The 22,469-nt window shown below is 40.4% G+C and overlaps 1 protein-coding gene across 1 annotated transcript in view; it reads left to right on the top strand.

Annotated features, from left to right (window-relative positions):
* Positions 1–8,342, top strand: part of ALMS1 (ALMS1 centrosome and basal body associated protein) — a 199,904-nt gene extending 191,562 nt beyond the window's left edge. The window contains exons 25-26 of the mRNA XM_090281447.1: positions 6,813–6,912; positions 7,981–8,342. Of these exons, the coding sequence (XP_090137573.1) occupies positions 6,813–6,912; positions 7,981–8,025 (145 nt within the window). The 3' untranslated portion in view covers positions 8,026–8,342. The remainder of the gene's footprint in view (positions 1–6,812; positions 6,913–7,980) is intronic.
* Positions 8,343–22,469: the final 14,127 nt, after the last annotated feature.

Genomic DNA, 22,469 nt, shown 5'->3' with positions numbered 1-22,469 from the left:
TTAGCAATTATAAATAATGCTGCAATGAACATAGAGGTGCTTATGTTCTTTCAAATTAGTGTTTTGGATTCCTTTGGATATATCCCCAGAAGTGGGATTGCTGGATCAAAAGGCAGATCCATTTTTAATTTTTTGAGGTATCTCCATACTACTTTCTACAGTGGCTGCAATCTGCATTCCTCACAACAGTGCCAAAGGGTTCCCCTTTCTCCACATCCTCACCAGTAATTGTTGTTTGTTGATTTATTGATGATAGCCATTCTGACTGAGGTGAGATGATATTTCATTGTGGTTTTAATTTGTATCTCTCTGGTGGTTAGTGACATTTAGCATCTTATCATATGTCTGTTGGCCATCTGTATGTCCTCTTTGGAGAAGAGTCTATCCAGGTCCTTTGCCCATTTTTTAAATTGGGTTGTTTGTTTTATTGGTGTTGGATTTTGTAAGTTCTATATAAATTTTGGATCTTAACCCTTTATCAGATGTATTGATGAATATGTTCTCCCATTCTGTGGGTTGTCTTTTTATTTTGCTGATGGTTTCCTTTGCTGTGCAGAACTTTATTTAGTTTGATGTAATCCCATTTGTTTATTTTTCTCTTTTGTTTCTCTTGCCTGGGGAGATACATCCGATAAAATATTGCTACAAGCAGTGTCCAAGATTTTGCTGCCTATGTTTTCTTCTACGATCTTTATGGTTTGGGGTCTAACATTTAAGTCTTTGATCCATTTTGAATTTATTCTTGTGTGTGGTGTAAGAAGGTGGTATAGTTTCGTTGTTCTGCACATTCTGTCCAGTTTTTCCAACACCATTTATTGAATAAACTATCTTTAGCCCATTGTATGTGCTTGCTTCCTCTGTTGAACATTAATTGACTATAAAGGTGTTTGTTTATTTCTGGACTCTATTCTGTTGCATTGATCTATGTGTCTTTTTATGCCAGTACTATGATGTTTTGTTTACTATGGCCTTGATATTAGGTAGTGTGATTCCTCCAACTTCGTTCTTCTTTCTCAGGATCACTGTTGCTATGCAGGGCCTTTTGTGGTTTCATATAAATTTTTGAAATATTTGTTCTAGTTCTGTGAAATACATCATTGGAATCTTCATAGGTATTGCATCGACTATATAGATTGCTTTGGGTAGTATGGACTTTTTAATGATGTTAATTCTTCCTATCTATGAACACACTATGTGCTGGCACTTATTTGTATCTTCTGTTTCTTTGTTCAGTGTCTGACTTTCCAAATACAGATTTCTTTAAATATTTATTTATTTTTAAAGAGAGGGGAAGGGAGGGAGAGAGGGAGAGAAATATCAATGTGTGGTTGCCTCTCACGCATCCCCAACTTGGGACCTGGCCCACAACCCAGGCATGTGCCATGACTGGGAATCGAACTGGCGTCCCCTTGGTCTGCAGGCGGGTGCTCAATCCACTGAGCCACACCAGCCAGGGCTCAAGCACAGGTCTTTTACATCCTTGGTTAAGTTTATTCCTAGGTGTTTTATTATTTTTGAAACAATTATGAATAGGATTGTTTTCTTAATTTCCCTTTCTGTTAGTTCCTTATTGGCATATAAAAATGCAACTGATTTCTGGATATTAATTTTGTAGCCTGCTACTTTGCTGAATTCATTTATCAGTTCTAATAGTTTCTTGGTGGAATCTTTGGGGTTCTCTGTGTATAGTATTATGTCATCTGCAAATAAAGACAGCTTTACTTCTTCCTTTCCAATTTAGATGCTTTTTATATCTTCTTGTCTGATTGCTGCAGCTAGAACTCCAGTAATATGTTGAATAAGAGAGGTGAAAGTGGATATCCCTGTCTTGTTCCCAGTCTTAAGTGTTTGCCAATTGAGTATGATGCTGGCAGTGAGTTTGTCATACATGGCCTTTATTATGTTTAGGTATGTTCCTTCTACTTCCACTTTCCTGAGAGTCTTTATCATAAATGGGTGCTGGTGTTTATCAAATGCTTTTTCTGCATCTGTTGATATGCTCATATAGATTTATTCTTCATTTTGTTTATGTGACTAATCATTTATTGATTTACAAATGTTGTATCAACCTTGCTTTCCTAGAATAAATCCCACTGGATCATGTTGTATGACCTTTTTGTTGCATTGCTGCTTTGCCGATATTTCGTTGAGGATTTTAGCATATGTTCATCAGGTATATTGGCCTATAATTTTATTTCTTTGTAGTGTCTTTATCTGTTTTTGGAATTAGGATAATTCTGGCCTCATAAAATGACTTTGGGAGCTTTCCTGCCTCTTGAATTTTGTGAAATAGCTTAAGAAGGAGAGATGTTAGTTCTTCTCGGAATGTTTGGTAAAATTTACCTGTGAAGCCAACCAGTCCAGGGCTTTTGTTTGTTGGGAGTTCTTTGATTACTGCTTCAGTTTCACTAGGTGTAATCTGTCCATTCAGATTCTCTGATTATTCCTGATTTAGTTTTGGAAGATTGTATGTTTCTAGGAATTCATGTTTCTAGGAATTTATCCATTTCGTCCAGGTTGTCCAGTTTGTTGGCATATTGTTGTTCATAATATTTTCTCAGGATCCTTTGTATTTCTTTGGTGTCAGTTGTTATTTCTCCTCTTTCATTTCTGATTTTACTTATTTGGGTCCTTACTCATTTTTTCTTGATGAAAAGGTTTGTCATTCTTGTTTGTCTTTTCAAAGAACCAGCTCTTGGATTCATTGATCTTTTGTATCATTTTTTGGCTCTTATTTCATTTATTTCACTTCTGATCTTTATTATTTCCTTCCTTCTGCTCACTTTGGGCTTTGTTTGTTGTTCTTTTTCAAGTTCCTTTAAGTGTGAAGTTAGATTGTTTATTTGAGCTTTTTCTTGTTTTTTGAGATAGGCCTGTAATGCTATGAATTTCCTTCTTAGGATTATTTTCTCAGTGTCCCACAGATTTTGGATTGTTGTGTCCTCATTTTCACTTGTTTTGAGGTATCTTATGCTTCTTCCTTGATCTCGTTGTCCCATTCATTTCTTAATAACATGTTATTGAGCTTACATGTCTTTGTGTGTTTTCAGTTTTTTTCTTGGGATTGATTTCTAGTTTCATAGCATATGGTCAGAGATGGTGCTTGATATGATTTCAGTCTTCTCAAGTTAATTGAGACTTGTGTCCTAACATGTGGCCTATCCCTGAAAACAGTCAGTGTGCTCTTGAAAAGTATGTATATTTTGCTGCTTTGGGTGAAATGCCCTAAAGATATCAATTAAGTCCACTTGATCAAGTGTGTCATTTAATACCTCTGTCTCCTTGCTGATTTTCTGTCTGGAGATCTATCCATTGAAGTCAATGGGGTGTCAAATCCCTGATTATGACTGTATTTCTGTCTATCTCTCCCTTTATTTCCATCAAGATTTGCTTCACGTATTTAGGTGCTCCTGTGTTGGGTGCGTAAATGTTTACTAGGGTTATATTCTCTTGTTGGATTGTTCCTTTTTATCATTATGTAACGTCCTTCTTTGTCTCTTACTAGCCTTGGTTTTAAAGTCTATTTTGTTGGATATAAGTACTGCTACCCCAGCTTTTTTTCCTTTTCCATTGCATGAAATATCTTTCTATCCCTTTACTTTTAGTTTGTGTGTATCTTTTGACCTGAGACGTGTCTCTTGGAGGGAGCATATATATGGGTCTTCTTTTCTTATCCATTCAGCTACCATATGTCTTTTGGTTGGAGCATTTAAGCCATTTAAGTTTATGTGATTATTGATAAATATGTATTTAGTGCCATTTTATTGTTAAACTATTTTCCTCTGTTTATTTCTTCCTCTTTTTCTTCCTCGTAAAGCAGTACTGGTTTGGTGTTAACAAACTCCTTTAGCTTTTTCTTGTGTGGGAAGCTCCTTATTTCTCCTTTGATTTTAAATAATAGCCTTGCTGGGTAAACCTTGCTTGGTTGTAGGTCCTTGCTTTTCATCACCTTGATATTTCACACCACTCCCTTCTTGCCTGAAATATTTCTGTTCAGAAATTAGATGACAGTGCTCACTTGCCTATAACTACCTGCTTATCTCTTGCAGCTTTTAGAATTCTCTTCTTGTCTTTTAGTCTTGTCATTTTAATTATGATGTGTCTCAGTTGGGCCTCTTCAAGTCCAAATTGTTTGGGACTCCCTGAGCTTCCTGTGCTTTTGTGTGTCTTTTTGCTTCAGCAGATTAGGGAAGTTTACAAGTCATTATTTCTTCAAATAGATTCTCGATCCCTTGCTGGCTCACTTCTCCTTCTGGTGGTCCCATGATGCAGGTGTTATTAACGCTTCATGTTGTTCAAAGTGTTTCTTAAGCTCTCCTCATTGTTTTTTATTCTTTTTTTCTTTTTGCTGCTCTGCTTCGGTTTTTTTCTACCTTGTCTTCCAAATCACTGTTTTGATCCTCTGCTTCATCTAACCTCCTGTTTATCTCTTCCAATGTATTATTTATTTCAGATACTGCATTCTTTATTTCTGGCTGGTCCATTTTTTATGATTTCTATGTCTTTTTTCATGCTATTAGATATCCTTATAATCATTACTCTAAACTCTATCTGGTAACTTGCTTGCCTCCATTTCATCTAGGTATTCTATTGGAGAACTCTCTTGTTCTTTCATTTGGGGTACGTTTCCTTGTCTTCCCATTTTGGCTGCTGCTTTGTATTTTCTGCCTTAGTTGTCAAACCATCAGTGATATAGCCTAAACCTGTAATCAGCAGCCCGACTTAAGCACCGCAGTGTAAGGCAGAGTAATTCCTGCAGGCTGATGCCACTTGACGAGGAGCACTCTGCCTGAGAGAGATGGCCTCTACAGTGTGGGAATGACTCAGCACAGGGATCCTGGCGCTGTTCCTTCAGTTGTCTCTGCAGAGTCACCAATCCCAGACACTCCTTAAGTGTTTATAGTCCACTCTGCCCTCACCATGATGGAGCCCAGGGTAAGTGTCTAGAAATGTAGAGAGCCTCTTAAAGGGCCAACACACAAAATTTGATTTGCAGGCATCTCTCCGTGAAAGACAGAAATCTGCTACTTTTCACAAGTAGATTTATCTGGGTTCCCTTCTGGCTCTGGTGCTGTAAGCTAGGAAGCCCAGCTTGGGGCTTAGAGCCCACATATCTCAGGGGAACCCCTCAGCTGAAATACATATCTGGAACTTCAGCTACCACCTCTGGGAGCCCCGCCAGCCCTCTCACGCGTCCTCCACACTCCCTACCAGTCTTGTTGTGGTAAAGTGGTTTTCTCTGTCTGTCCTTGGTTATAAGGCTTCTATGCAGTGTTCAGTTGGTTAGTCAGGATGATTTCTCTATAATTTAGCTATACATAATTCAGGTTGGTCCTAGGAGGAGACTAGTGTAGCTTCCACTTACTCCTTTGCCATCTTGGATCCTCCTTCATGAGCAGTGACTTTTAAAAGTGTATATTTGTTTCTCTTTCATCTCTTTCCTGACCTTTACTTTTGCTTTTTCAGTTAGTGATCGTCTTCACAATGTCCAAAATGGAACTCCCCGTTCTCTTCCATACTTGCTTGGAACACCCTCTCACCCAGCTAGAAAGCTGGGAGCAGTCACTTTACCCATCACCGCACATGCACCCAGCTAGCACATCCTGAAGACTAGGCTTCTTGATTGCTCTGGTGCCTTCTTCTCACTCCTGGTGATGGCCGGCCTCCACACTCAGAGGACTGCTGTTCTCACCACTTCTGCCCTCTATGTTCTCTGATATCTTTTCCACAGATCCTGCTATCATGGTCAATGAATTTTTTTTCAACTTATAGAAAATGTGGAAAATATAGAGAAGAGTTGAAATAAGAAACTACATATCACTCATAATCCTATTATCTAAATATAACTCATACTATTCCTGGATCTGGCAGGAGTGTAGGCGCTGCAGAGACTTGTATTAGCACACACATGAAACTAATATATACAGGTTTGTAACCTGCTTTATTGAGTTCAACATTATATTGTGAACATTTTCCCATAACACTAAAAATTCCTTGAACCATCTTTCTTTATGCTTTATAACAATTTTATTATATTCCATAATCTATTCAACTATTTTTATTGGAGATTTAGGTTATTTTCAATTAGAGTGTATTTAGCTAATGTATATTTGATCATGTTCCTCCCTACTTAAAATCAGTGACACCCAATTCCTGATAGGACAGAGCCCAAGTTTTCACATTGCTATGAGACCCTCTACAGCCCACTTTACCTTCATCCCATCCACTTCCCACCTGCTCTTCTACACTCCTCTGTGAAGCTTTGACTTACTAGTACTCCCTTCTCCTCCCATCTCCTTTCTGCTCCTGTTTTTCAAAACCCACCTCAAGCTTAATCTCCTCTCTGTTCTTCCCCGACCCACTTCACTCAGAATAAGTTTCTTCTTTTCCTATAATACTGTGTAGCATTGGAGATATGACCATTATTGTACTTGTCCCCATTATTTCCCTTATGTTTAAAAATATAATAGTAATACATGTTCATTATCTCATATTAATAATACACATTTTTGTATGTAGAAGGAAAGTTTATCTCTACCCCTTCATCCCACTCCTCTTCCAGAAGTAACCACTATTAGCAGGATTTTATTGTGTTTTTATTTATGTGTCTTCCCTTCCAGGTCATAAGCACCCGAGGCCAGGATTCTTTGTATCCAAGTATCTGTCAGGAAGCTAGGCACACAACGGGCCAGGCCTGTCTGAGAGGGACTGAATGCCTTGAGAGCCACAGAGCTTAGATGAGAAGACACCACGTGTCTCTGTTGTCTGCTAATCTCACTGCTTTCTGTCTTTCCACTGGTGCCATTTCCAAGGATTTATGAGCAGCTTCCAGAGGTACAGAAAAAGAGAGAAGAGGAAAAGAGAAGATTGGAATATAAGTCATATCGGTTGCGAGCCCAGCTGTATAAAAAGGTCAGTCAGTCCTAGAGCAGGATTGATCAGGTTTATCAGAAGGAAGAGAAATTGAGAGAAACACATCTGCTCTGTTTGAATTGACTACATTTGGAGAGTGAACTTAAGCTCATAATACATCGTACCACTCCTGAAATTTGGAAGATAAAGGCACCTATAACTAGATTTCAATTCTAAAAATAAAAAAGCAAATCTAAAAAAGAAACCTTCCAGGCATACATTTGGAATGAAACCAGGTTTCATCCTTAGAAGTCAGTTTAGATGTATATTGTGGTAGAAATGTTGGGTTTTTATTGTCTAGTAGAATTCTTGGGTTTTTATTCCAAAGTCCCAGATGGTAGTTTTATACCTCTAGAACATTTGAAATAAGCTGGAAAAATCCCAGTGTGGCTTATGAGTTGGCAGCTTAGGGAGCCAGAGCCTCAAAGCCGGCACCATTTCCTTCCTGCCCAGAGCTCCAGTGGAATCAGTGTTGCTGCAGATCCCGGAAGCACACAGGCCAGAGCACTTGCTAGCAATTTATCCCTTGAGGAACGAAATTGGCTACTATGCCTGAAGGTCCATATCCTTCCCTCTCCTGGTTTCCTTCCCAGCCCCCTCACTTCACATCAAGAGGACTCTGAAAGTCAGAAACCAAAAGACAAGTTCATACCATACCAATGTGGGAGTGGAAAACTGCTTCTGAAGCACACCCCAGAGCTCGGGCTGAGCTCCTCAAATGGAGAGGCCCCCAGCACTGCTTCAGGCCCCTCATTGTGCTTGTGTGTTTGTGAACTGATGGATGGATCAGTCTATCAGGATTATGGAGTGTCTGTCTCTATATAGAGATAATGGGTATTGATTATAGATCATCTTTCCTAAATACTTCAGAAAGGTGTTTTTTTGTTTGTTTATTTGTTTTGGGGGATTTGTTTGTATATTACCATAGTTTCTGTAGATGGGGAAGATAAATAAGAATTAGGTAGAACCACACTGGTCTCTTCAGTGATGTGTCTGAGGTAAGGATTACCTGTCTGCCTCTGACCACAGAGTTGCTAACTTCTTTCTTGCCTGTCTTTTCTTCCACAGAAAGTGACCAACCAACTCTTGGGGAGAAAAGTTCCCTGGGACTGACATAAAATTATTTTCTTCAGAGCCTTGGAATTTCATTTTATCAACTTGAAGAAGCACATTCCTCACTTTTATGAGTCTGGTTTAATAAAAACTAACTCCTTATCCATGTGTAATTTTGAAGGAGTACTCTTTTAAAGAGTCTGGGGCAGAGTGGTGATTATTAATGGTTTGGGAGCAATAGTTTCTTTACAGTGGCCTTGTCCACAGGGATGTTTGTTACAACAATATTGTCTCTTAATTTTAGCTGAGTTAGTACCTTTTTGTATGTGTTTTTATACTTTTAGAAAATAAATAACTTCTTACTGACTAATCATAAAGCAAGTCACAGAGGGTCATTTCTTTCCCATCTGGATATGTGCAGGGGGCTATGCAATGTCTCCCCTGAAGCACACTGGGAGCCTTAACCCAAAAGGTCAATCAAGCCCTGTCCTGCTAGGTCACTTGGTTAGAGTGTCATCCTGATATGCCAGGTTGCAGGTACAATCTCTAGTCAGGGCACATATAAGAATCAACCAATGAATGCATAAATAAGTGGATCAATAAATCTTTCTTTCTTTCTCTCTAAATTCAATTTTAAAAAATAAATAAAAGGATATCAAGGGAAATGGGCTGTGAAGATGAAATGTGGCCTGTCTTTAGAAACACTGCTTGACATGGCAAGAGTCCTATCATGGGCTTTGTGGAGAGAGTGTCTGGTTAGGGTACCCACTGGGCATACCCAGAGACTCCCAGCACCATAGACATCTATGTCTAGAGCCTCCCCTTAGTCTCATCCGAACTGCCCCAGGGGCTGACTTTGTAGGCTGGGAGGAAAGGTAAAGAAAGGCAGCTGCTGGTGAATTTTCGTCCACTCACCCCTTGTTTGCAGGAGTAAAGCCTCAGACCATTTATCATCTCACATGGAACCAGTGTTTATAATCTGGAAAACCACTTCTGAAAAGCAGAAGTTAATATATGTAATGATGTGCTTAAAGCACTTAATCTTTTGACTTAGAATTGCAACTAAGGAGGGCTGAGCCAGGAAAGGTGCTAACCAGCCATATTCGAAGTTCAGTGAAGCTCCAGCAGGGCAGTAGGGTCCAGTTGCCTCCCCAGAAGGCCCCCTGAGAGTCTGTATCAAAGAGAAGACCCTGCCAACCAAACACAGCTCAAAGGCTTTCAAATGGTGCCGCTTGGGTTCCCTCAACCCAGAAGGAGGGTATGACGAAGTCAGGGTAATTAACTACTTCAGGCCAGTTTACCTGTTAAAAGGAGAGCATTAATATGTCTGTGCCCCCTTTTAGCTCTCAAATGCTATGACTATTTAAATGTGTTGTGGGAAGTTATTACTCAGAATACGTACAGACAGAAAGTGACCATTGTCTGGAAACCTGGGTCTACAAGGAAACAGGCAGGACAGAGTCCTCTTAGGAATGATGAGTGTGATTCTTTACACCTGTGCTGTGTCTTCCAGGCACCTTCCCAGAGCTTTTAGGTCAGAGTCTGGGAAGCCACAAGTGGCAGCTGGCAGGCAGCTCCTCCTCGTCCCCTGGCCAGAACACACCCTGGGAATGCTACCACAGATGCCCTGTGGAAGATTCATTTAAACAGAAACTATACAGACTCTTTCACATTATAACGGTATTGCCCCAGGCCCCCAGCCTGTGGCACACAGTCAGGGTGCAGAGTGAAGCACAGCATGGGGGAGGAGTGCTTAGAGTTCTCAGGATGCAGTTTTTCTTAAAGGCTGAGTGCTTCTTGCAGAATCTAAGCACTGGCCTTGGTTCTTTCCCGGGTAATTCAGCCTAGGTTCTCTCCCAGAACCTATTCTGCCCCCAGAACTCAGGATGTGTTTCCCCACTGCCTGCAGTGGGTTCAGGCTGAGCACCTGGCAAAAGCCACAAAGTCACCACCTAGTGCTGTCACTCCTGTGGCTATGAGGCTGCTCTGCCCCCTACACTCTACCATCCCCCCACTCCCCAACAACCACACCAGGATCTTGTGGTTTTTGTTCTTGCACAGATGCAAGAAGCCCAGGCCCAGGCTAAACCACTGCTACAGGTTCTGACCTGTCTTGGGGACTCACTCTTGAATTGCTTCTACCTACATTTAGTTCACACCTAACCTGAGAACTGCCCTCTTTTCTCCTGGAGGCCAGGCTCCAGCCTCCTCAGCCACACCTCTTACCAGAGGGCAGCTTTTGTTCCTGCACCTCCCTCATTAAGGCCTCCAGTGACCATCAGCACCTGCAGTGTGGGCTGAGGGGGTATGGAGAAGGCAATGTGTTATCTAATACATCACAGTGCTTTTTGTGTCCCAATGATTGTACTGGCCAGTTGTTAGAAAGTTAGGCCAAGCTGAACTGTTGACATGGTCTTCATCTTTACCTGTTTGGGAACTGGGTGATTTTAAACTACAGTGTTACTTTTATTTTGACTGGTTGTGAACCCTTGCTTATACCCCTTTCCCAATTTCTCACTAAATACTCATGAATTCTGGTGGGGTCAGGGGATAACTAACTTTATTGGCCTCTAGGGGGCATTCTTGGCTCATCTCACAGCTTCTTTTAAGAAAGAAAGAAAAGAAAACTCATTGTTTCCTGAATACCATTTTATAGTAAACTCCATGAAGGCAAGAATCATAACTGTCTTGCTCACTTTCTTTTGCCAGGGCCTAGCATACTGTGGGCACATGGTTAACTTAATAAGGATTTGTTGAATGGCACACAGAATGTGATCAATGGAGATCGAAGGCCAAAGACTATGGGAAAGAGTTCAGGGAGATCTAATTGATAGGTTACATGAGGCACCTGAATGTCATGAGGATATACATATATAAAATCTGATAGTTTGGTGTTGGATAAGTGATAAATACATAGACAACTAAACAACCAATAAAAGATAATTAAAATTTCCAAGGGAAAGAACACAAAACAAAAGCCTGCAAGACAAGATAAATAATCCTGGTTTTAATATGTAGCTTAGCTTGAGCACAGGATATGGATATACCCCAAACAGTGACCTAACTAACCACTTTGGGAAGCTGGGGAACAGGAAGGATGCATATGCATGGTGAAGACAACATCAACCTCCTGGTAGCAGGACTGAGCGAGCAAGAAGAAGCCACACAAGCCTGTTACAGAGCTGGAAGTGAGTGCACAGGGGGGAAGTGGAAGGGCTGCTCTTTCTCTCCACAGATTTATGGAACTCTGACAGTTTAAAATAGGTATGTAAATAATTTTGATAAAGATAAAAAACTTAAAGATTTGAATGTGAAAGGCAAAACATTAAAACAATAGAAATAAATATATAAGTATTTCAAAGAACTTAAAAAAAAATGTCTTGCAGCACACAAAAAAGTACAAACCACACAGGAAAATATTGATAAATTTAATTAATAAAATGGAAAAGTTTTGTTTATTTAAGGATATAAAGACTGAAAATACAAAGCACAAATGGGAGAAGACAATTGCACCACATAGTCAAGAAAGGACTTGTAGCCAAAATATATAAAGAACTACAAGTCCATTTTTAAATATATTTTATTGATTATGCTATTAGTTGTCTCAATTTTTTCCCCTTTGCCCCTCCACCTGGTACCCCCTTCCCTCCAGCAATTCCCCCACACACCTTAGCTCATGTCCATGGGTCATGCATATAAGTTCTTTGGCTTCTCCATTTCATATAGTATTCTTGACATCCCCCTGTCTATTTTGTACCAACCAATTATGCTTCTTAGTCCCTGCACCATTTCCCTATTTCCCCCCCTTTCCCCTCCCAGCTGATAACCCTCCAAATGATCCCCATACCTATGATTCTGTTCCTGTTCTGCTTGTTTGCTTAGTTCGTATTTTTTTAGATTCAGTTGTTGATAGTTGGGAATTTGTTGCCTTTTAATGTTCATCGTTTTGATCTTGTTCTTAAGTAAGTCTTTAACATTTCATGTAATAATGGCTTGGTGATGATGAATTCCTTTAGCTTTACCTTGTCTGGGAAGCACTTTATTTGCCCTTTATTCTAAATGATAACTTTGCTGGATAGAGTAATCTAGGTTGTAGGTCCTTGCTTTTCATCACTTTGAATACTTCTTGCCAATCCCTTCTTGCCTGCAAAGTTTCTTTTGAGAAATCAGCTGACAGTCTTATGGGAACTCCTCTGTAGGTCACTCTCTGCTTATCTTTGACCTTTGGCATTTTAATTATGATGTGTCTTGGTGTGGTCTTCTTTGGGTCCAACTTGTTTGGGACTCTCTGTGCTTCCTGGACTTGTATGTCTATTGTCTTCACCAAATTAGGGCAATTTTCTTTCATTATTTTTTCAAATAAGTTTTCAATTTCTTGCTCTTCCTCTTCTCCTGACACTCCTATTATTCAGATGTTGTCCCAGACATTCCTAAGCCTCTCCTGGTTTTTTTATTTTATTTTTTATTTTTATTTTTTTTTTTCCTGCTGTTGTTGTTGAATACCATTTCCTTCCTTGTGTTCCAAACCACCAATTTGATTCTCGGCTTCATCCTCTCCACTGTTGTTGGTTCACTGTAGATTTTCTTTATTTCACTTAACCTTCATTTCTTACCTTATGTTTTTGCCATGCTCAGTGAGTTCTTTGAGCAACCTAATCACCAGTGTTTTGAACTCTACATGTAATAGGTTGGTTATCTCTGTTTCATTTAGTTCTTTTTCTAGGATTTTGTTCTGGTTTTTCATCTGGGCCATATTTCTTTGTCTCCTCAATTGGACAGCCTCCTGTGTTTGTTTCTGTGTGTTAGGTAAAACTGTTTTGACACCCTGTCTTAGAAAAGGCACCTGTAAATTGGTGTGGGGTAGAGCCTTAGGTAATTGCCAGGGTGGGGCAACCCACTACACGCTTTGTGGCTTTGAGAGGGGACAGTGCTGCTGCCTGGCTTCTGGAGGTTTGCCTGACACTTGCCTCATTTCCAGTCATTTCACCCACTTCCCTTATGTGACTGGCACCCTTCCAGCTGTTACCCTGGTAGTGAATCCCAGAGTGGGTGGGTTTGCATACATTTAAGTCTGTGCAGGCCCTCTAAATGGCCCCTCTTGAAAATCTGGCAGCTTCTTCCACCACCCCAACCCCCACTGGTTTCTTTAACAGAAGTTATGAGGATCTGTCTTCCCAGTGCTGGAACCCTGGGTTCTACAGTCTGGCCTGGGGCTGGGATCACTTGCTCCTAAGGTATTTTTTTCTATTTTTATGCACCACCCGTGAGCGTGGGACGGCCCATTCCACCACCACAGCTGCCTCTCTGTGCTACACCGCCTCTCTGTACCTCTCCTGTCTCTGCGGCTCCATCCATCCTACCCATTTGGATGAATGTGGCTTCTTTAAATCCTTGGTTGTTGGAATTAAAGCTTGATATACTGACAGTTCTGGGTTGTTATTTGTTTTGAAATATAGTTGTAATTCTCTCTGTGGTTGCATGAGGAAGCAAAGCATGTTTACCTATGCCTCCATCTTGACCAGAAGTGCACGAGTCCATTTTTTTGAAAAGGCAGAATCTATAGGAAGAGAGACTAAAAAAATAAGCAGGCAATTTCACAGAAGAACAAACACAGCTACTCTGTAAAAACTATGATAGATTGCTTAACTTTATTAGAGAAATGCACATTATTAGCTTTTTACACTCACTGGATTGGGGAAAAAATTAAGTCTGACACTGTGTTAGCAAGAATGTGGATCAAGTGAAATTTATGTACCACATGAGGGAGTCTGCATTCACTGTACAACAGTATATCTAAGTATGCACTCTGGAAAAAGGCACACCTGTTAACAGGTCCAGGGAAGTTCACAACATTTTTCACCACGGCAAAGAACTGGAAACAACCCAGATGTCCTGTGACAAGAGAATGGATAAATAAAAAGTTGTATATTTACATAATGGAATTCTAGACAGAAAAAGTAAATGATCAATCATACACATAAACCTAGACGAACCTTAAAAACAACTGTGGTAGAAAAAAGCAAATTACAGAAGAAATTGTATGACACCACCACTATAAAGTTCAAAAACAAGCGAAGGTCAACATATTGCTTAGGGACATGTATGGGCATGTGGTTTTAAGATGATAGAGGATAGAAAAAAAAATTTTTTTAACTCAGAACAGTGGTTACCTCTTGAGGATGATGTGGTCGGGGAAGAGACATAGTTACCAAAAATAGTGACATCTTTCTAGTGCTTTTGTTGGATTCATGGGTATTTATTTTAGTATGCATTGTAATTTATGTAAGCTTTTTTATATATCAAACGTTTTCTAATCTTATAGTAAGCATATGGTTGAACATAGTAGTTAAACATAATTTCTAGCTCTTAGGAACAATGCTGCCATAAATAACAGGACCCAACTTTGTGTCTTAAGTGCCCTTGGTAAGCCTGATGGATAGGGGATTCCTTTCCTTATGCTAAATATGAGACTCGGGAATCCCTTGACTGTCCCGATCACCTTTATTTTTTTTAATATGTTTTATTGATTATGCTGTTACAGTTGTCCCAATTTCCCTTCCCTCTGCTCCCCTCCACCAGGTGATGCCCCTCCCACCAGTTGTCCCCCCCGTTTAGTCCATTGGTTGTGCATATAGTTCTCAACCTCTTCCTGTCTACTCCATTCCCTCCTACTATGCTTCTTAATTCCTATACCATCTCCCTCCCTCTTCCCGTCCCCCTCCCTACTGACCTCCCCCCAGTATGTTCTCCATACCTATAGTTCTTTTTCCACTCTCGTTGCCTATTTAGTTTGCCTTTGTTTCGATTCCCTAGCTTCTGTTGCTGGTTCTTGTGATGCAGTTTTCATTTTAATGTTCATAGTTTTGATCCTCCTTCTAAACCAGTCCCTTTAACATCTCATATAATAGTAGTTTGGATCTAATGAACGCCTTCAGTTTTACTTTGTCTTGGAAGCACTTTCTCTGTCCTTCTATTCTGAATGACAGTTTCGCTGGATAGAGTATTCGTGCCTGTAGGTTTTGGATTTTCATTACTTTGAATATTTCTTGCCAGTCCCTTCTTGCCTGCAGGGTCTCCCTTGAGAAGTCAGCTGATAGTCTAATTGGGGCCCCTTTGTACATGATTCTTTTCTTCTCTCTTGCTGCTTTTAAGATTCTCTCTTTATCTTTAATTTTTGACAATTTGATTATAATGTGTCTTGGAGTGGTTCTCCCTGGGTCCAGTTTTTCTGGAACTTTCTGTGCTTCCTGGACCTGTAAGTTACTTCCTTCCCCAAGTTTGGGAAGTTTTGATTTATTATTTTTTCACATAATTTTTCAATTTCTAGTTCTTCTTCTTCATCCTCTGGTAATCCTATAATCTGAATGTTCGATCTCTAATAGCTGTCCCAGAGGTTTCTGATCCTCTCTCCTCACTTTCCTTACTTTTTGTTTCCTCTTTCTGCACTGGTTGACTGTTCCTTCTCTATGTTCCGGTTTGTTGATTTGATCTCTGGATTTTATTTCCTCACCACTTGTCTCATATATGTTTTTGTTCGTTTCAGTATGAGTGGCTTTCTTTCCTTCCCTGTCCTGTTCCAAATCTTTTGTTAATTCTGTAAGCCACCTTATAACAATAGCTCTGAACTGAGCCTCTGAAGGTTTCTTATTTGTTCATTGGTCAGGTTCTTCATCTGCTGCCTGGTGAGCTGCGTCACCGGGATTTCAATCGTTGTCTCCTTCATTTTGACAGATTTGTGTTTTGCTTTGCTTCCTGGGCAGGCTGTGGGGGGACAGAGCCCCGTGTACTCATCACTACCTGGCGACCAGCGGCAATCCTGACCTTTTCTGCTGTGCTGTGTCGCTTTGTGTGGGGGCTGGGCTCCAAGATGGATTACTGCCATTATTCTCCACTGGAAGACCGGGATCCATCCTCCTGCCCTCTGGGCCTCACCATCTGATGCAATAGGGGGGCTGCCTGTCCCCACATTGGGGTCGTGAGCTGCCGGGGTCCACTGCAGCTGGGATTGCTCCCCCTGCCGCTCTCCCCGCTGCTACCACAAACAGCACCGCCCGACCTTTCTGTTCCGGTTCCAATTTCACCCCTCCTACCCGTCCAGGCGAGCACCACTGGTTAATAACTTCATACGTTGGGCTTCCATGTAGTTTTATTTTCTGGAATTTCCGGTTATCTTTTGTTTTGAGGTAAGTGTATTCCTTTCTAGTTGTAGAGGGAGACCAAGCGTGTCCGTCTAAGACTCCATCTTGGCCAGATTCCCGATCACCTTTAGATGACTATACATTAAACAATTCTCACTTTTTATTGCAAACCTACTCTACTCAATATGTAGAAATATCCACTCCCAACTAATAACGAAACCTTCTAACTTGATTTAGAGTTAAAATCTCTCTTTGGCATCTGACCCCCACTATGCATCCTCTGAGGGAGCTGACACATCTTCCCCAGCAGGTCGTGGAGTTCTCTGTCCCAGTTCAGTATGTGCATGTCTGTGTGGTCAGGGCGGGCACACAGCATGGTTTCATGACTTTCAGAATGACTTTCTCTCTTGAATGCTTTCATGGGTACTTCTGAGGCCCTCATCTGAAATATTGGACCATAGCTCCTGTGAGACAGGCAACAGGTTTTTCTCTGGCCACTCCACCCCAAACCTGGTTTCTGGTAGTCACTCTAGGGAGACTCAGTCTTCTTGACAGGACTGAAAACAGCTCCATGCCAGCCTGTCCTAAATCTAGTCCTCAGAAAGCATTCATGCATCCTCTCCCAGCAGACTTGGGAGTGCAGGCCAACCCCAAGGCCATACCTGAGCAAGGCCCATGCTTGCGCTCTAGATCCACTGAGCCTCTCCAACTGCAAGGAATACATATCGAGCTACCCAAGTAGTGAAGGCCTGCCAAGGTCTGGAAATCATGCACCTGCACTGTAATTCCCTTCTGAACTGGCCCTGGCCCTATGGTAAGTAAATTATCATAGGTTAACCCAATCTTGTATTTTTTCTGTAGAGCCTAAGGAAAGGCAAAGGCAAAAGAGTGCGGTCCATTCTCCTCCTAGACTTTCTAGGAGAAAAGTGGCAGCCTATAGACTGGGTTTAAATTTGGTATCCTTGTAGTGTCCACAGTAGGGCTGCCAAATATAGCAAATAGAATACAGGAATCCCAAATTTGCATTTTAGATGAACAAATTGTTTTAGTGTAGTCCCATGCTATATTTGAGACATAATTATACTAAATAATACCTATTGTTTATGTGAAATTCAAATTTATTGGGCATTTTATCTGGCAACCCCAGTCCACAGGTATCAGAGGGCAGCCTTTAAGTGGAACTCAGCAGCAACAGGATATATACAGGGGTAATAACAGGACAAAACCTTTCCATTGCTATGTGGGTTAGAGATGTACTCCCCATGAAAGGTGAGAAGGATTTTGCATCTGTCTCCAGTCATACAGGAGACTTCTTTGGAAAGCCAGCCTTGAAGAACATAGATCTATTGTAGGGCATTAGGGCAACAACTTCAAAGAAACTGGATGGCAGGAGGTCAGCCTTCCATATGGACTGACCCTGTCAGCATGACAAAGCAAAAATCACTATCAGAAATCCAATTTCTCATTAAAGATGCAAATAAAATAGATAAAAATCCAATGGGATAAACATTTAGGAACAGTGATTTAGAGTGAAAGGCAAAAAAGAAACACAACAACAAATATTGTATGATTTCATTTTTATGAGGTACCTAGAGTAGGCAAATTCATATAGAAGAAATAGAATAGCAGTTGTTAGGGGCTCAGGAAGGAGGGAATGAGGAGTTATTTAATGGTTACATAGTTTCTGTTCGGAATGATGAAAATGTTCTGGAGATGTGTATTGGTGATAGTTGTACAACAATGTGAATGTACTAATGCCACTAAATTGTATGATTAAAATGTTCCCCTGACTGGTGTGGCTCAGTTGGTTGGATGTCATCCCACAAAGCAAAGGGTCACCAGTTAGACTTCCAGTCAGAGCACATTTCCGTGTATTGGTTCGGTCCCTGGTTGGGGCACATATGAGAAGCAACCAATTGATGTTTCTCTTCCTCCCTTCCCCTCTCTCTAAAAATTAAAGTAACAAAATCTTTTTTTAAGTGGGTAAAATGCCAAATGTTATGTATATTTTCCACAGTAATAATATAAATATATAAATAATATATAATGAAAGGAATTATAAGAAAGAAAAACCACAAACACCAAGAAATGTGTAGGCTCTATATATCTCAAAATTTAAAAGCCTATGTTAAAATATTTAAAATGTCAACGGAAGTTGTAAAATTTTAAAGGCATGAAAATCCTAGCCACAGCAATCAGGAAAGAACAAGTAAGGCATTCAAATTGGAAAGGAAGAGGTAAAACTGTCATTATTTGCAGATGACATGATACTATAGAGAGAGAACCATAAAAACTCCACAAAACACTGCTAGAACTGATAAATGAATTTAGTAAAGTAACAGGAGAAAAAATAAATATTCAGAAATCAGTTGCATTTTTATACCCTAATAATGAACCATCAGAAAGAGAAAACAATTCCAATTACAATTCATCAAAAATATATAAAATACCCAGTAATAAATTTAACCAGGAAGGTAAAAGACTTGTAGTCAAAAAATTACAAGACATTGAAGAAAGAAATTGAAGAAGATATAAATAAATGGAAGCATCTACCATGCTCATAGATAGGCAGACTTAACATCATTAAAATGTCCATACTAGCCAAAGCAATCTATAGATTCAATGCAATCCCTGTCAAAATACCAATGGCATTCTTCACAGAACTAGAATAAATAATCCAAAATTTTACATGAAACCACGTTAAACCTTGAATAACCAGAGGAACCTTGAGAAAGAAGAACAAAGTTGGAGGTATCATGCTATCTGATATCAAACTATACTACAAGTCCATAGTAATCAAAACAGCATGCTAGTGGCATAAAAACAGACGCATAGGTCAATGGAACAGAATGGAGAGCCCAGAAATACATGTATGCCTACATGATCAATTAATATTTGATAAAGGAGGCAAGAATATACAATGGGGTAAAGACAGTATTTCGATAAATGGTGTTGGGAAAACTGGACAGATACATCGAAGAAAATGAAACTAGAGCACCTTCTTACACCATATACAAGAATAAACTCAACATGAATTAAACACTTAAACATTAGACTCAAAACCATAAATCTAGAAGAAAACATAGGCAGTAAAGTAACTGACATTCCTCTCAGCAGTATTTTTTCTGCTATAACTCCTTGGGCAAGGGAACCAAAACATAAAAAAAAATGGGATTATATCAAACTAAAAAGTTTTTGTACAACAAAGGGAATCATTAACAAAATGAAATGACAGCCTACTGAATGGGATAAGATATTCCCATAAAGAGTTATTATCCAAAGTTTGTAAAGAATTCATACAACTCAACACAAAAAATACAAACAATTCAATTTTAAAATTGGCAGAGGACCTGAATAGACACTTCGCCAAAGAAGACATACAAATGGCCAATAGACATATGAAAAGTTGCTCAATGTCACTAATCATCAGCAAAGTGAAAAGTAAAACCACAATAATATATCATCACCTCACACTGGTCAGAATGCCATCATCACTAAATCAACAAACAACAAGTGTTGGGAAGGATGTGGAGAAAAAGGAACTTTTGTGTACTGTTTGTGGGAATGAAAATTGGTGGAGCCACTGTGGAAAACAGTATGGAGGTTGCTCAAAATTTAAAAATGGGACTGCCTTATGACCCAGCAATTCCACCTCTGGGTATGTATCCATTCATAGAGACCCAAAATATTAATTCAAAAAGACATATGCATCCCTATGTCCTTTGCAGTGTTATTTACAATAGCCAAGATATGGAGGCCACCCAAGTGCCCATCATAAGATGAGTGGATAAAAGAAGTGGTCACACACACACACACACTAGAATACTACTCAGCCATAAAAAAAGAATGAACTCTTACCATTTGCAACAGCATGGATGAACCTAAAGGAAATTAAGCTAATAAGTAAGAATGCCCCATGGCGAGAGCTCCACTGGGTGCAGTTTCCTTGAGCCCCTAAACTTCTGGTAGCATCAAAGTTCCATCCCAGCACCCGAACAGATTGCTCTGACATCTTGGTGTTTAGACCCACAGCTATGAGGGTTTTCACTTTCCCCTTGGATGGTTCTCTACTTAATTAGGTTGCTGCTTCAAGCAACAGGTGTCCCTGTCCCTGGTTCACACTCCACTCAGTTAAGATTCCCCAGAGGGGAGATGTTGGCTGGAGAGAGCAACCTTCAGGTTCTGCTCTTCCCTATGGTCCTTTTAATCCTAGCTTTACGTGGTTTGGACCACAGTGGCAGGATCCCTGTTCACTTTCCTCTGATGCTCCAAGCAGATGTCTTCCTATTTTTTCCAATCAACTACTAGTTTTGAAACCTGTCTGCCACCTGGTCACAAGTCTGTTATTTCCTACATAATTGTTTCTAAAATAAACTTCTTATAACAAGACCCATATGTAGCAAAATCTGAATTAATTTATCCCTAGCATACAAATCTGGCATTTGCATATTGATTTTTTCCAGAACGTAACTGTAAGATTCGTAATACATGCAAACAAGTTATTCATGAACACCACTGCCCCCATCCTGCACACTGCGGCATGATGACTCCTAACTAAAAATTCATTATGTCTCTATTTTAGCTTAAATGTTGTTTTATTCCCCCTTAATGGTTTAAAAACAAATTAACTCTTGTCAAAAGGCGGAAAGAACTAAATGTCCACCAGCAAATGGACTAATAAACAAAATGTGTTGTATACATACAACAGAATACTATTGAACCTTCAAAAGTTAATGAAATTCTGACACATGCTACAACTGGGATGAACCTTGAAAACGTTATACTAAGTGAAGTAAGGCAGACACAAGAGTACAAGTAGTATATGATTCCACTTAAATAAGATAATTAGAATAGGCAAATTCATAGAGACAGACAGAGAAACAGTGGTTGCCAGAGGCAAGGAATAGAGAGGAGTGGGGAGTTATTGCTTAATGGGTACAGAGTTTTTGTTCCAGGTGTTGAAAAGCTCTGGATATAGATAGTGGTGATAGACTACATTGTGAATACAGTTAATGCTACTAATCTATACATTTATAATTGTTAAAATGATAAATTTTGTGTATATTTCAGCACAATAAAACAATACAAAGAGAAAAAGAAGATGAGGCAGAAGAAGGGCAGGCAGGTGGCCTTGGGAAGCACAGGCTGGCAGCCCTGCCTGAATGAGCCCAATACTCACGTGGGCACAGGAGGCAAAAAAATAAATAAATAAGTCTAGTTTAAGCTGTACACTGTTACATAAAAGGAAACCTTAATGTCTATAAAATTTTTACCAAGTTCATAATAAAACCTCAACCTTCAAATTAAACAAATTACTTATTACCTAAAGAAAGGTGAAGGGAAGCTTGGAGTCAGCATTCTAAGTTTTCTTCCTGCTGGATTCAAGTCACTGAACTCTAAAATTATCATGGACCATGCCCTCCCCATTCCTAGTGTCTGGAAAACTCAATCTCCTGCACCTGCCCTCAGGAGTCCCTGCACAAATCACAGGTCTGTACAGTGCTGTTCCCTGGATGCCCTGACTCACCTTTGTCTTTGCCCCACAGGCCTGCAGGACACACTGCCCACAGCCCCAGTTCAGAAGAAGCACCCCCGCCAACACGCACACACACACCCCAAGCGACATCCCACCACTGCCCAAGTTCCAGGCCCATAGGTGCCAGCTATGGCTCTCTGATTCCTCAGCGCCGGTGCTTGTGCTCCACAGCACAGAGACACGGGTGCCCTCAAGGCCTCTCCAGTCGGCGGGCTTGGGGTTCAACCATCCCACATGGCACCTCCCTCTGCACTTTGCGAGGTAAGGGCAGATCCAGCACAGCAGCCCCTCTCCCAGTGAAAACCCCTCAACGTCTCTGCTCTCTTTAAACTTTTGTATGTTCTTCGGGGTTTTAGGGCCATCTAAAATCCTTTATTTTTTAAAGTGGAATTTCACATAAATTATTTAAAAGTGTACAATTCAGTGGCATTTAGTACATTCACCATGTACACCTGCTGCTCAGGAATTACCCGAACACAATTATCCCTACCACTCAGCTGAAAAGTGTAGGAGTTGAACAGACATAAAGGATGGGTGAAGGAGAGGTGGAAGGAGAATGTTCCAGACAGAGGGAACAGCATGTGCAAAGGCCTCAAGCAGATAGAGAGCTTCCATTCATTGAAAGCAGCTCTGTGTGGCTGGGCAGTGAGTGCAGGGGACTGGAGCAGCTGATGGACACGCTCACTCCAGCTTTTGGTTTTCAGGAGCAGAAGCCCAGCTCCTCTGGGAAGCCCTCCCCAGTGAGGCGTTAGGTGCCCTTTTGATGTCCTACCATGCATGTTGTAAGCAATTCCCTCAACCCCATTTATGACAACACATCTGTCCTTGCC

The sequence above is a fragment of the Furipterus horrens genome, unplaced genomic scaffold (genome assembly GCF_987537825.1).
Source record: "Furipterus horrens unplaced genomic scaffold, mFurHor1.1.pri manual_scaffold_6, whole genome shotgun sequence".
Taxonomy (NCBI): Eukaryota; Metazoa; Chordata; class Mammalia; order Chiroptera; family Furipteridae; genus Furipterus; species Furipterus horrens.
The sequence above is the reverse complement of the archived record's forward strand: the minus strand, read 5'-3'. Positions and strand labels throughout refer to the sequence as shown.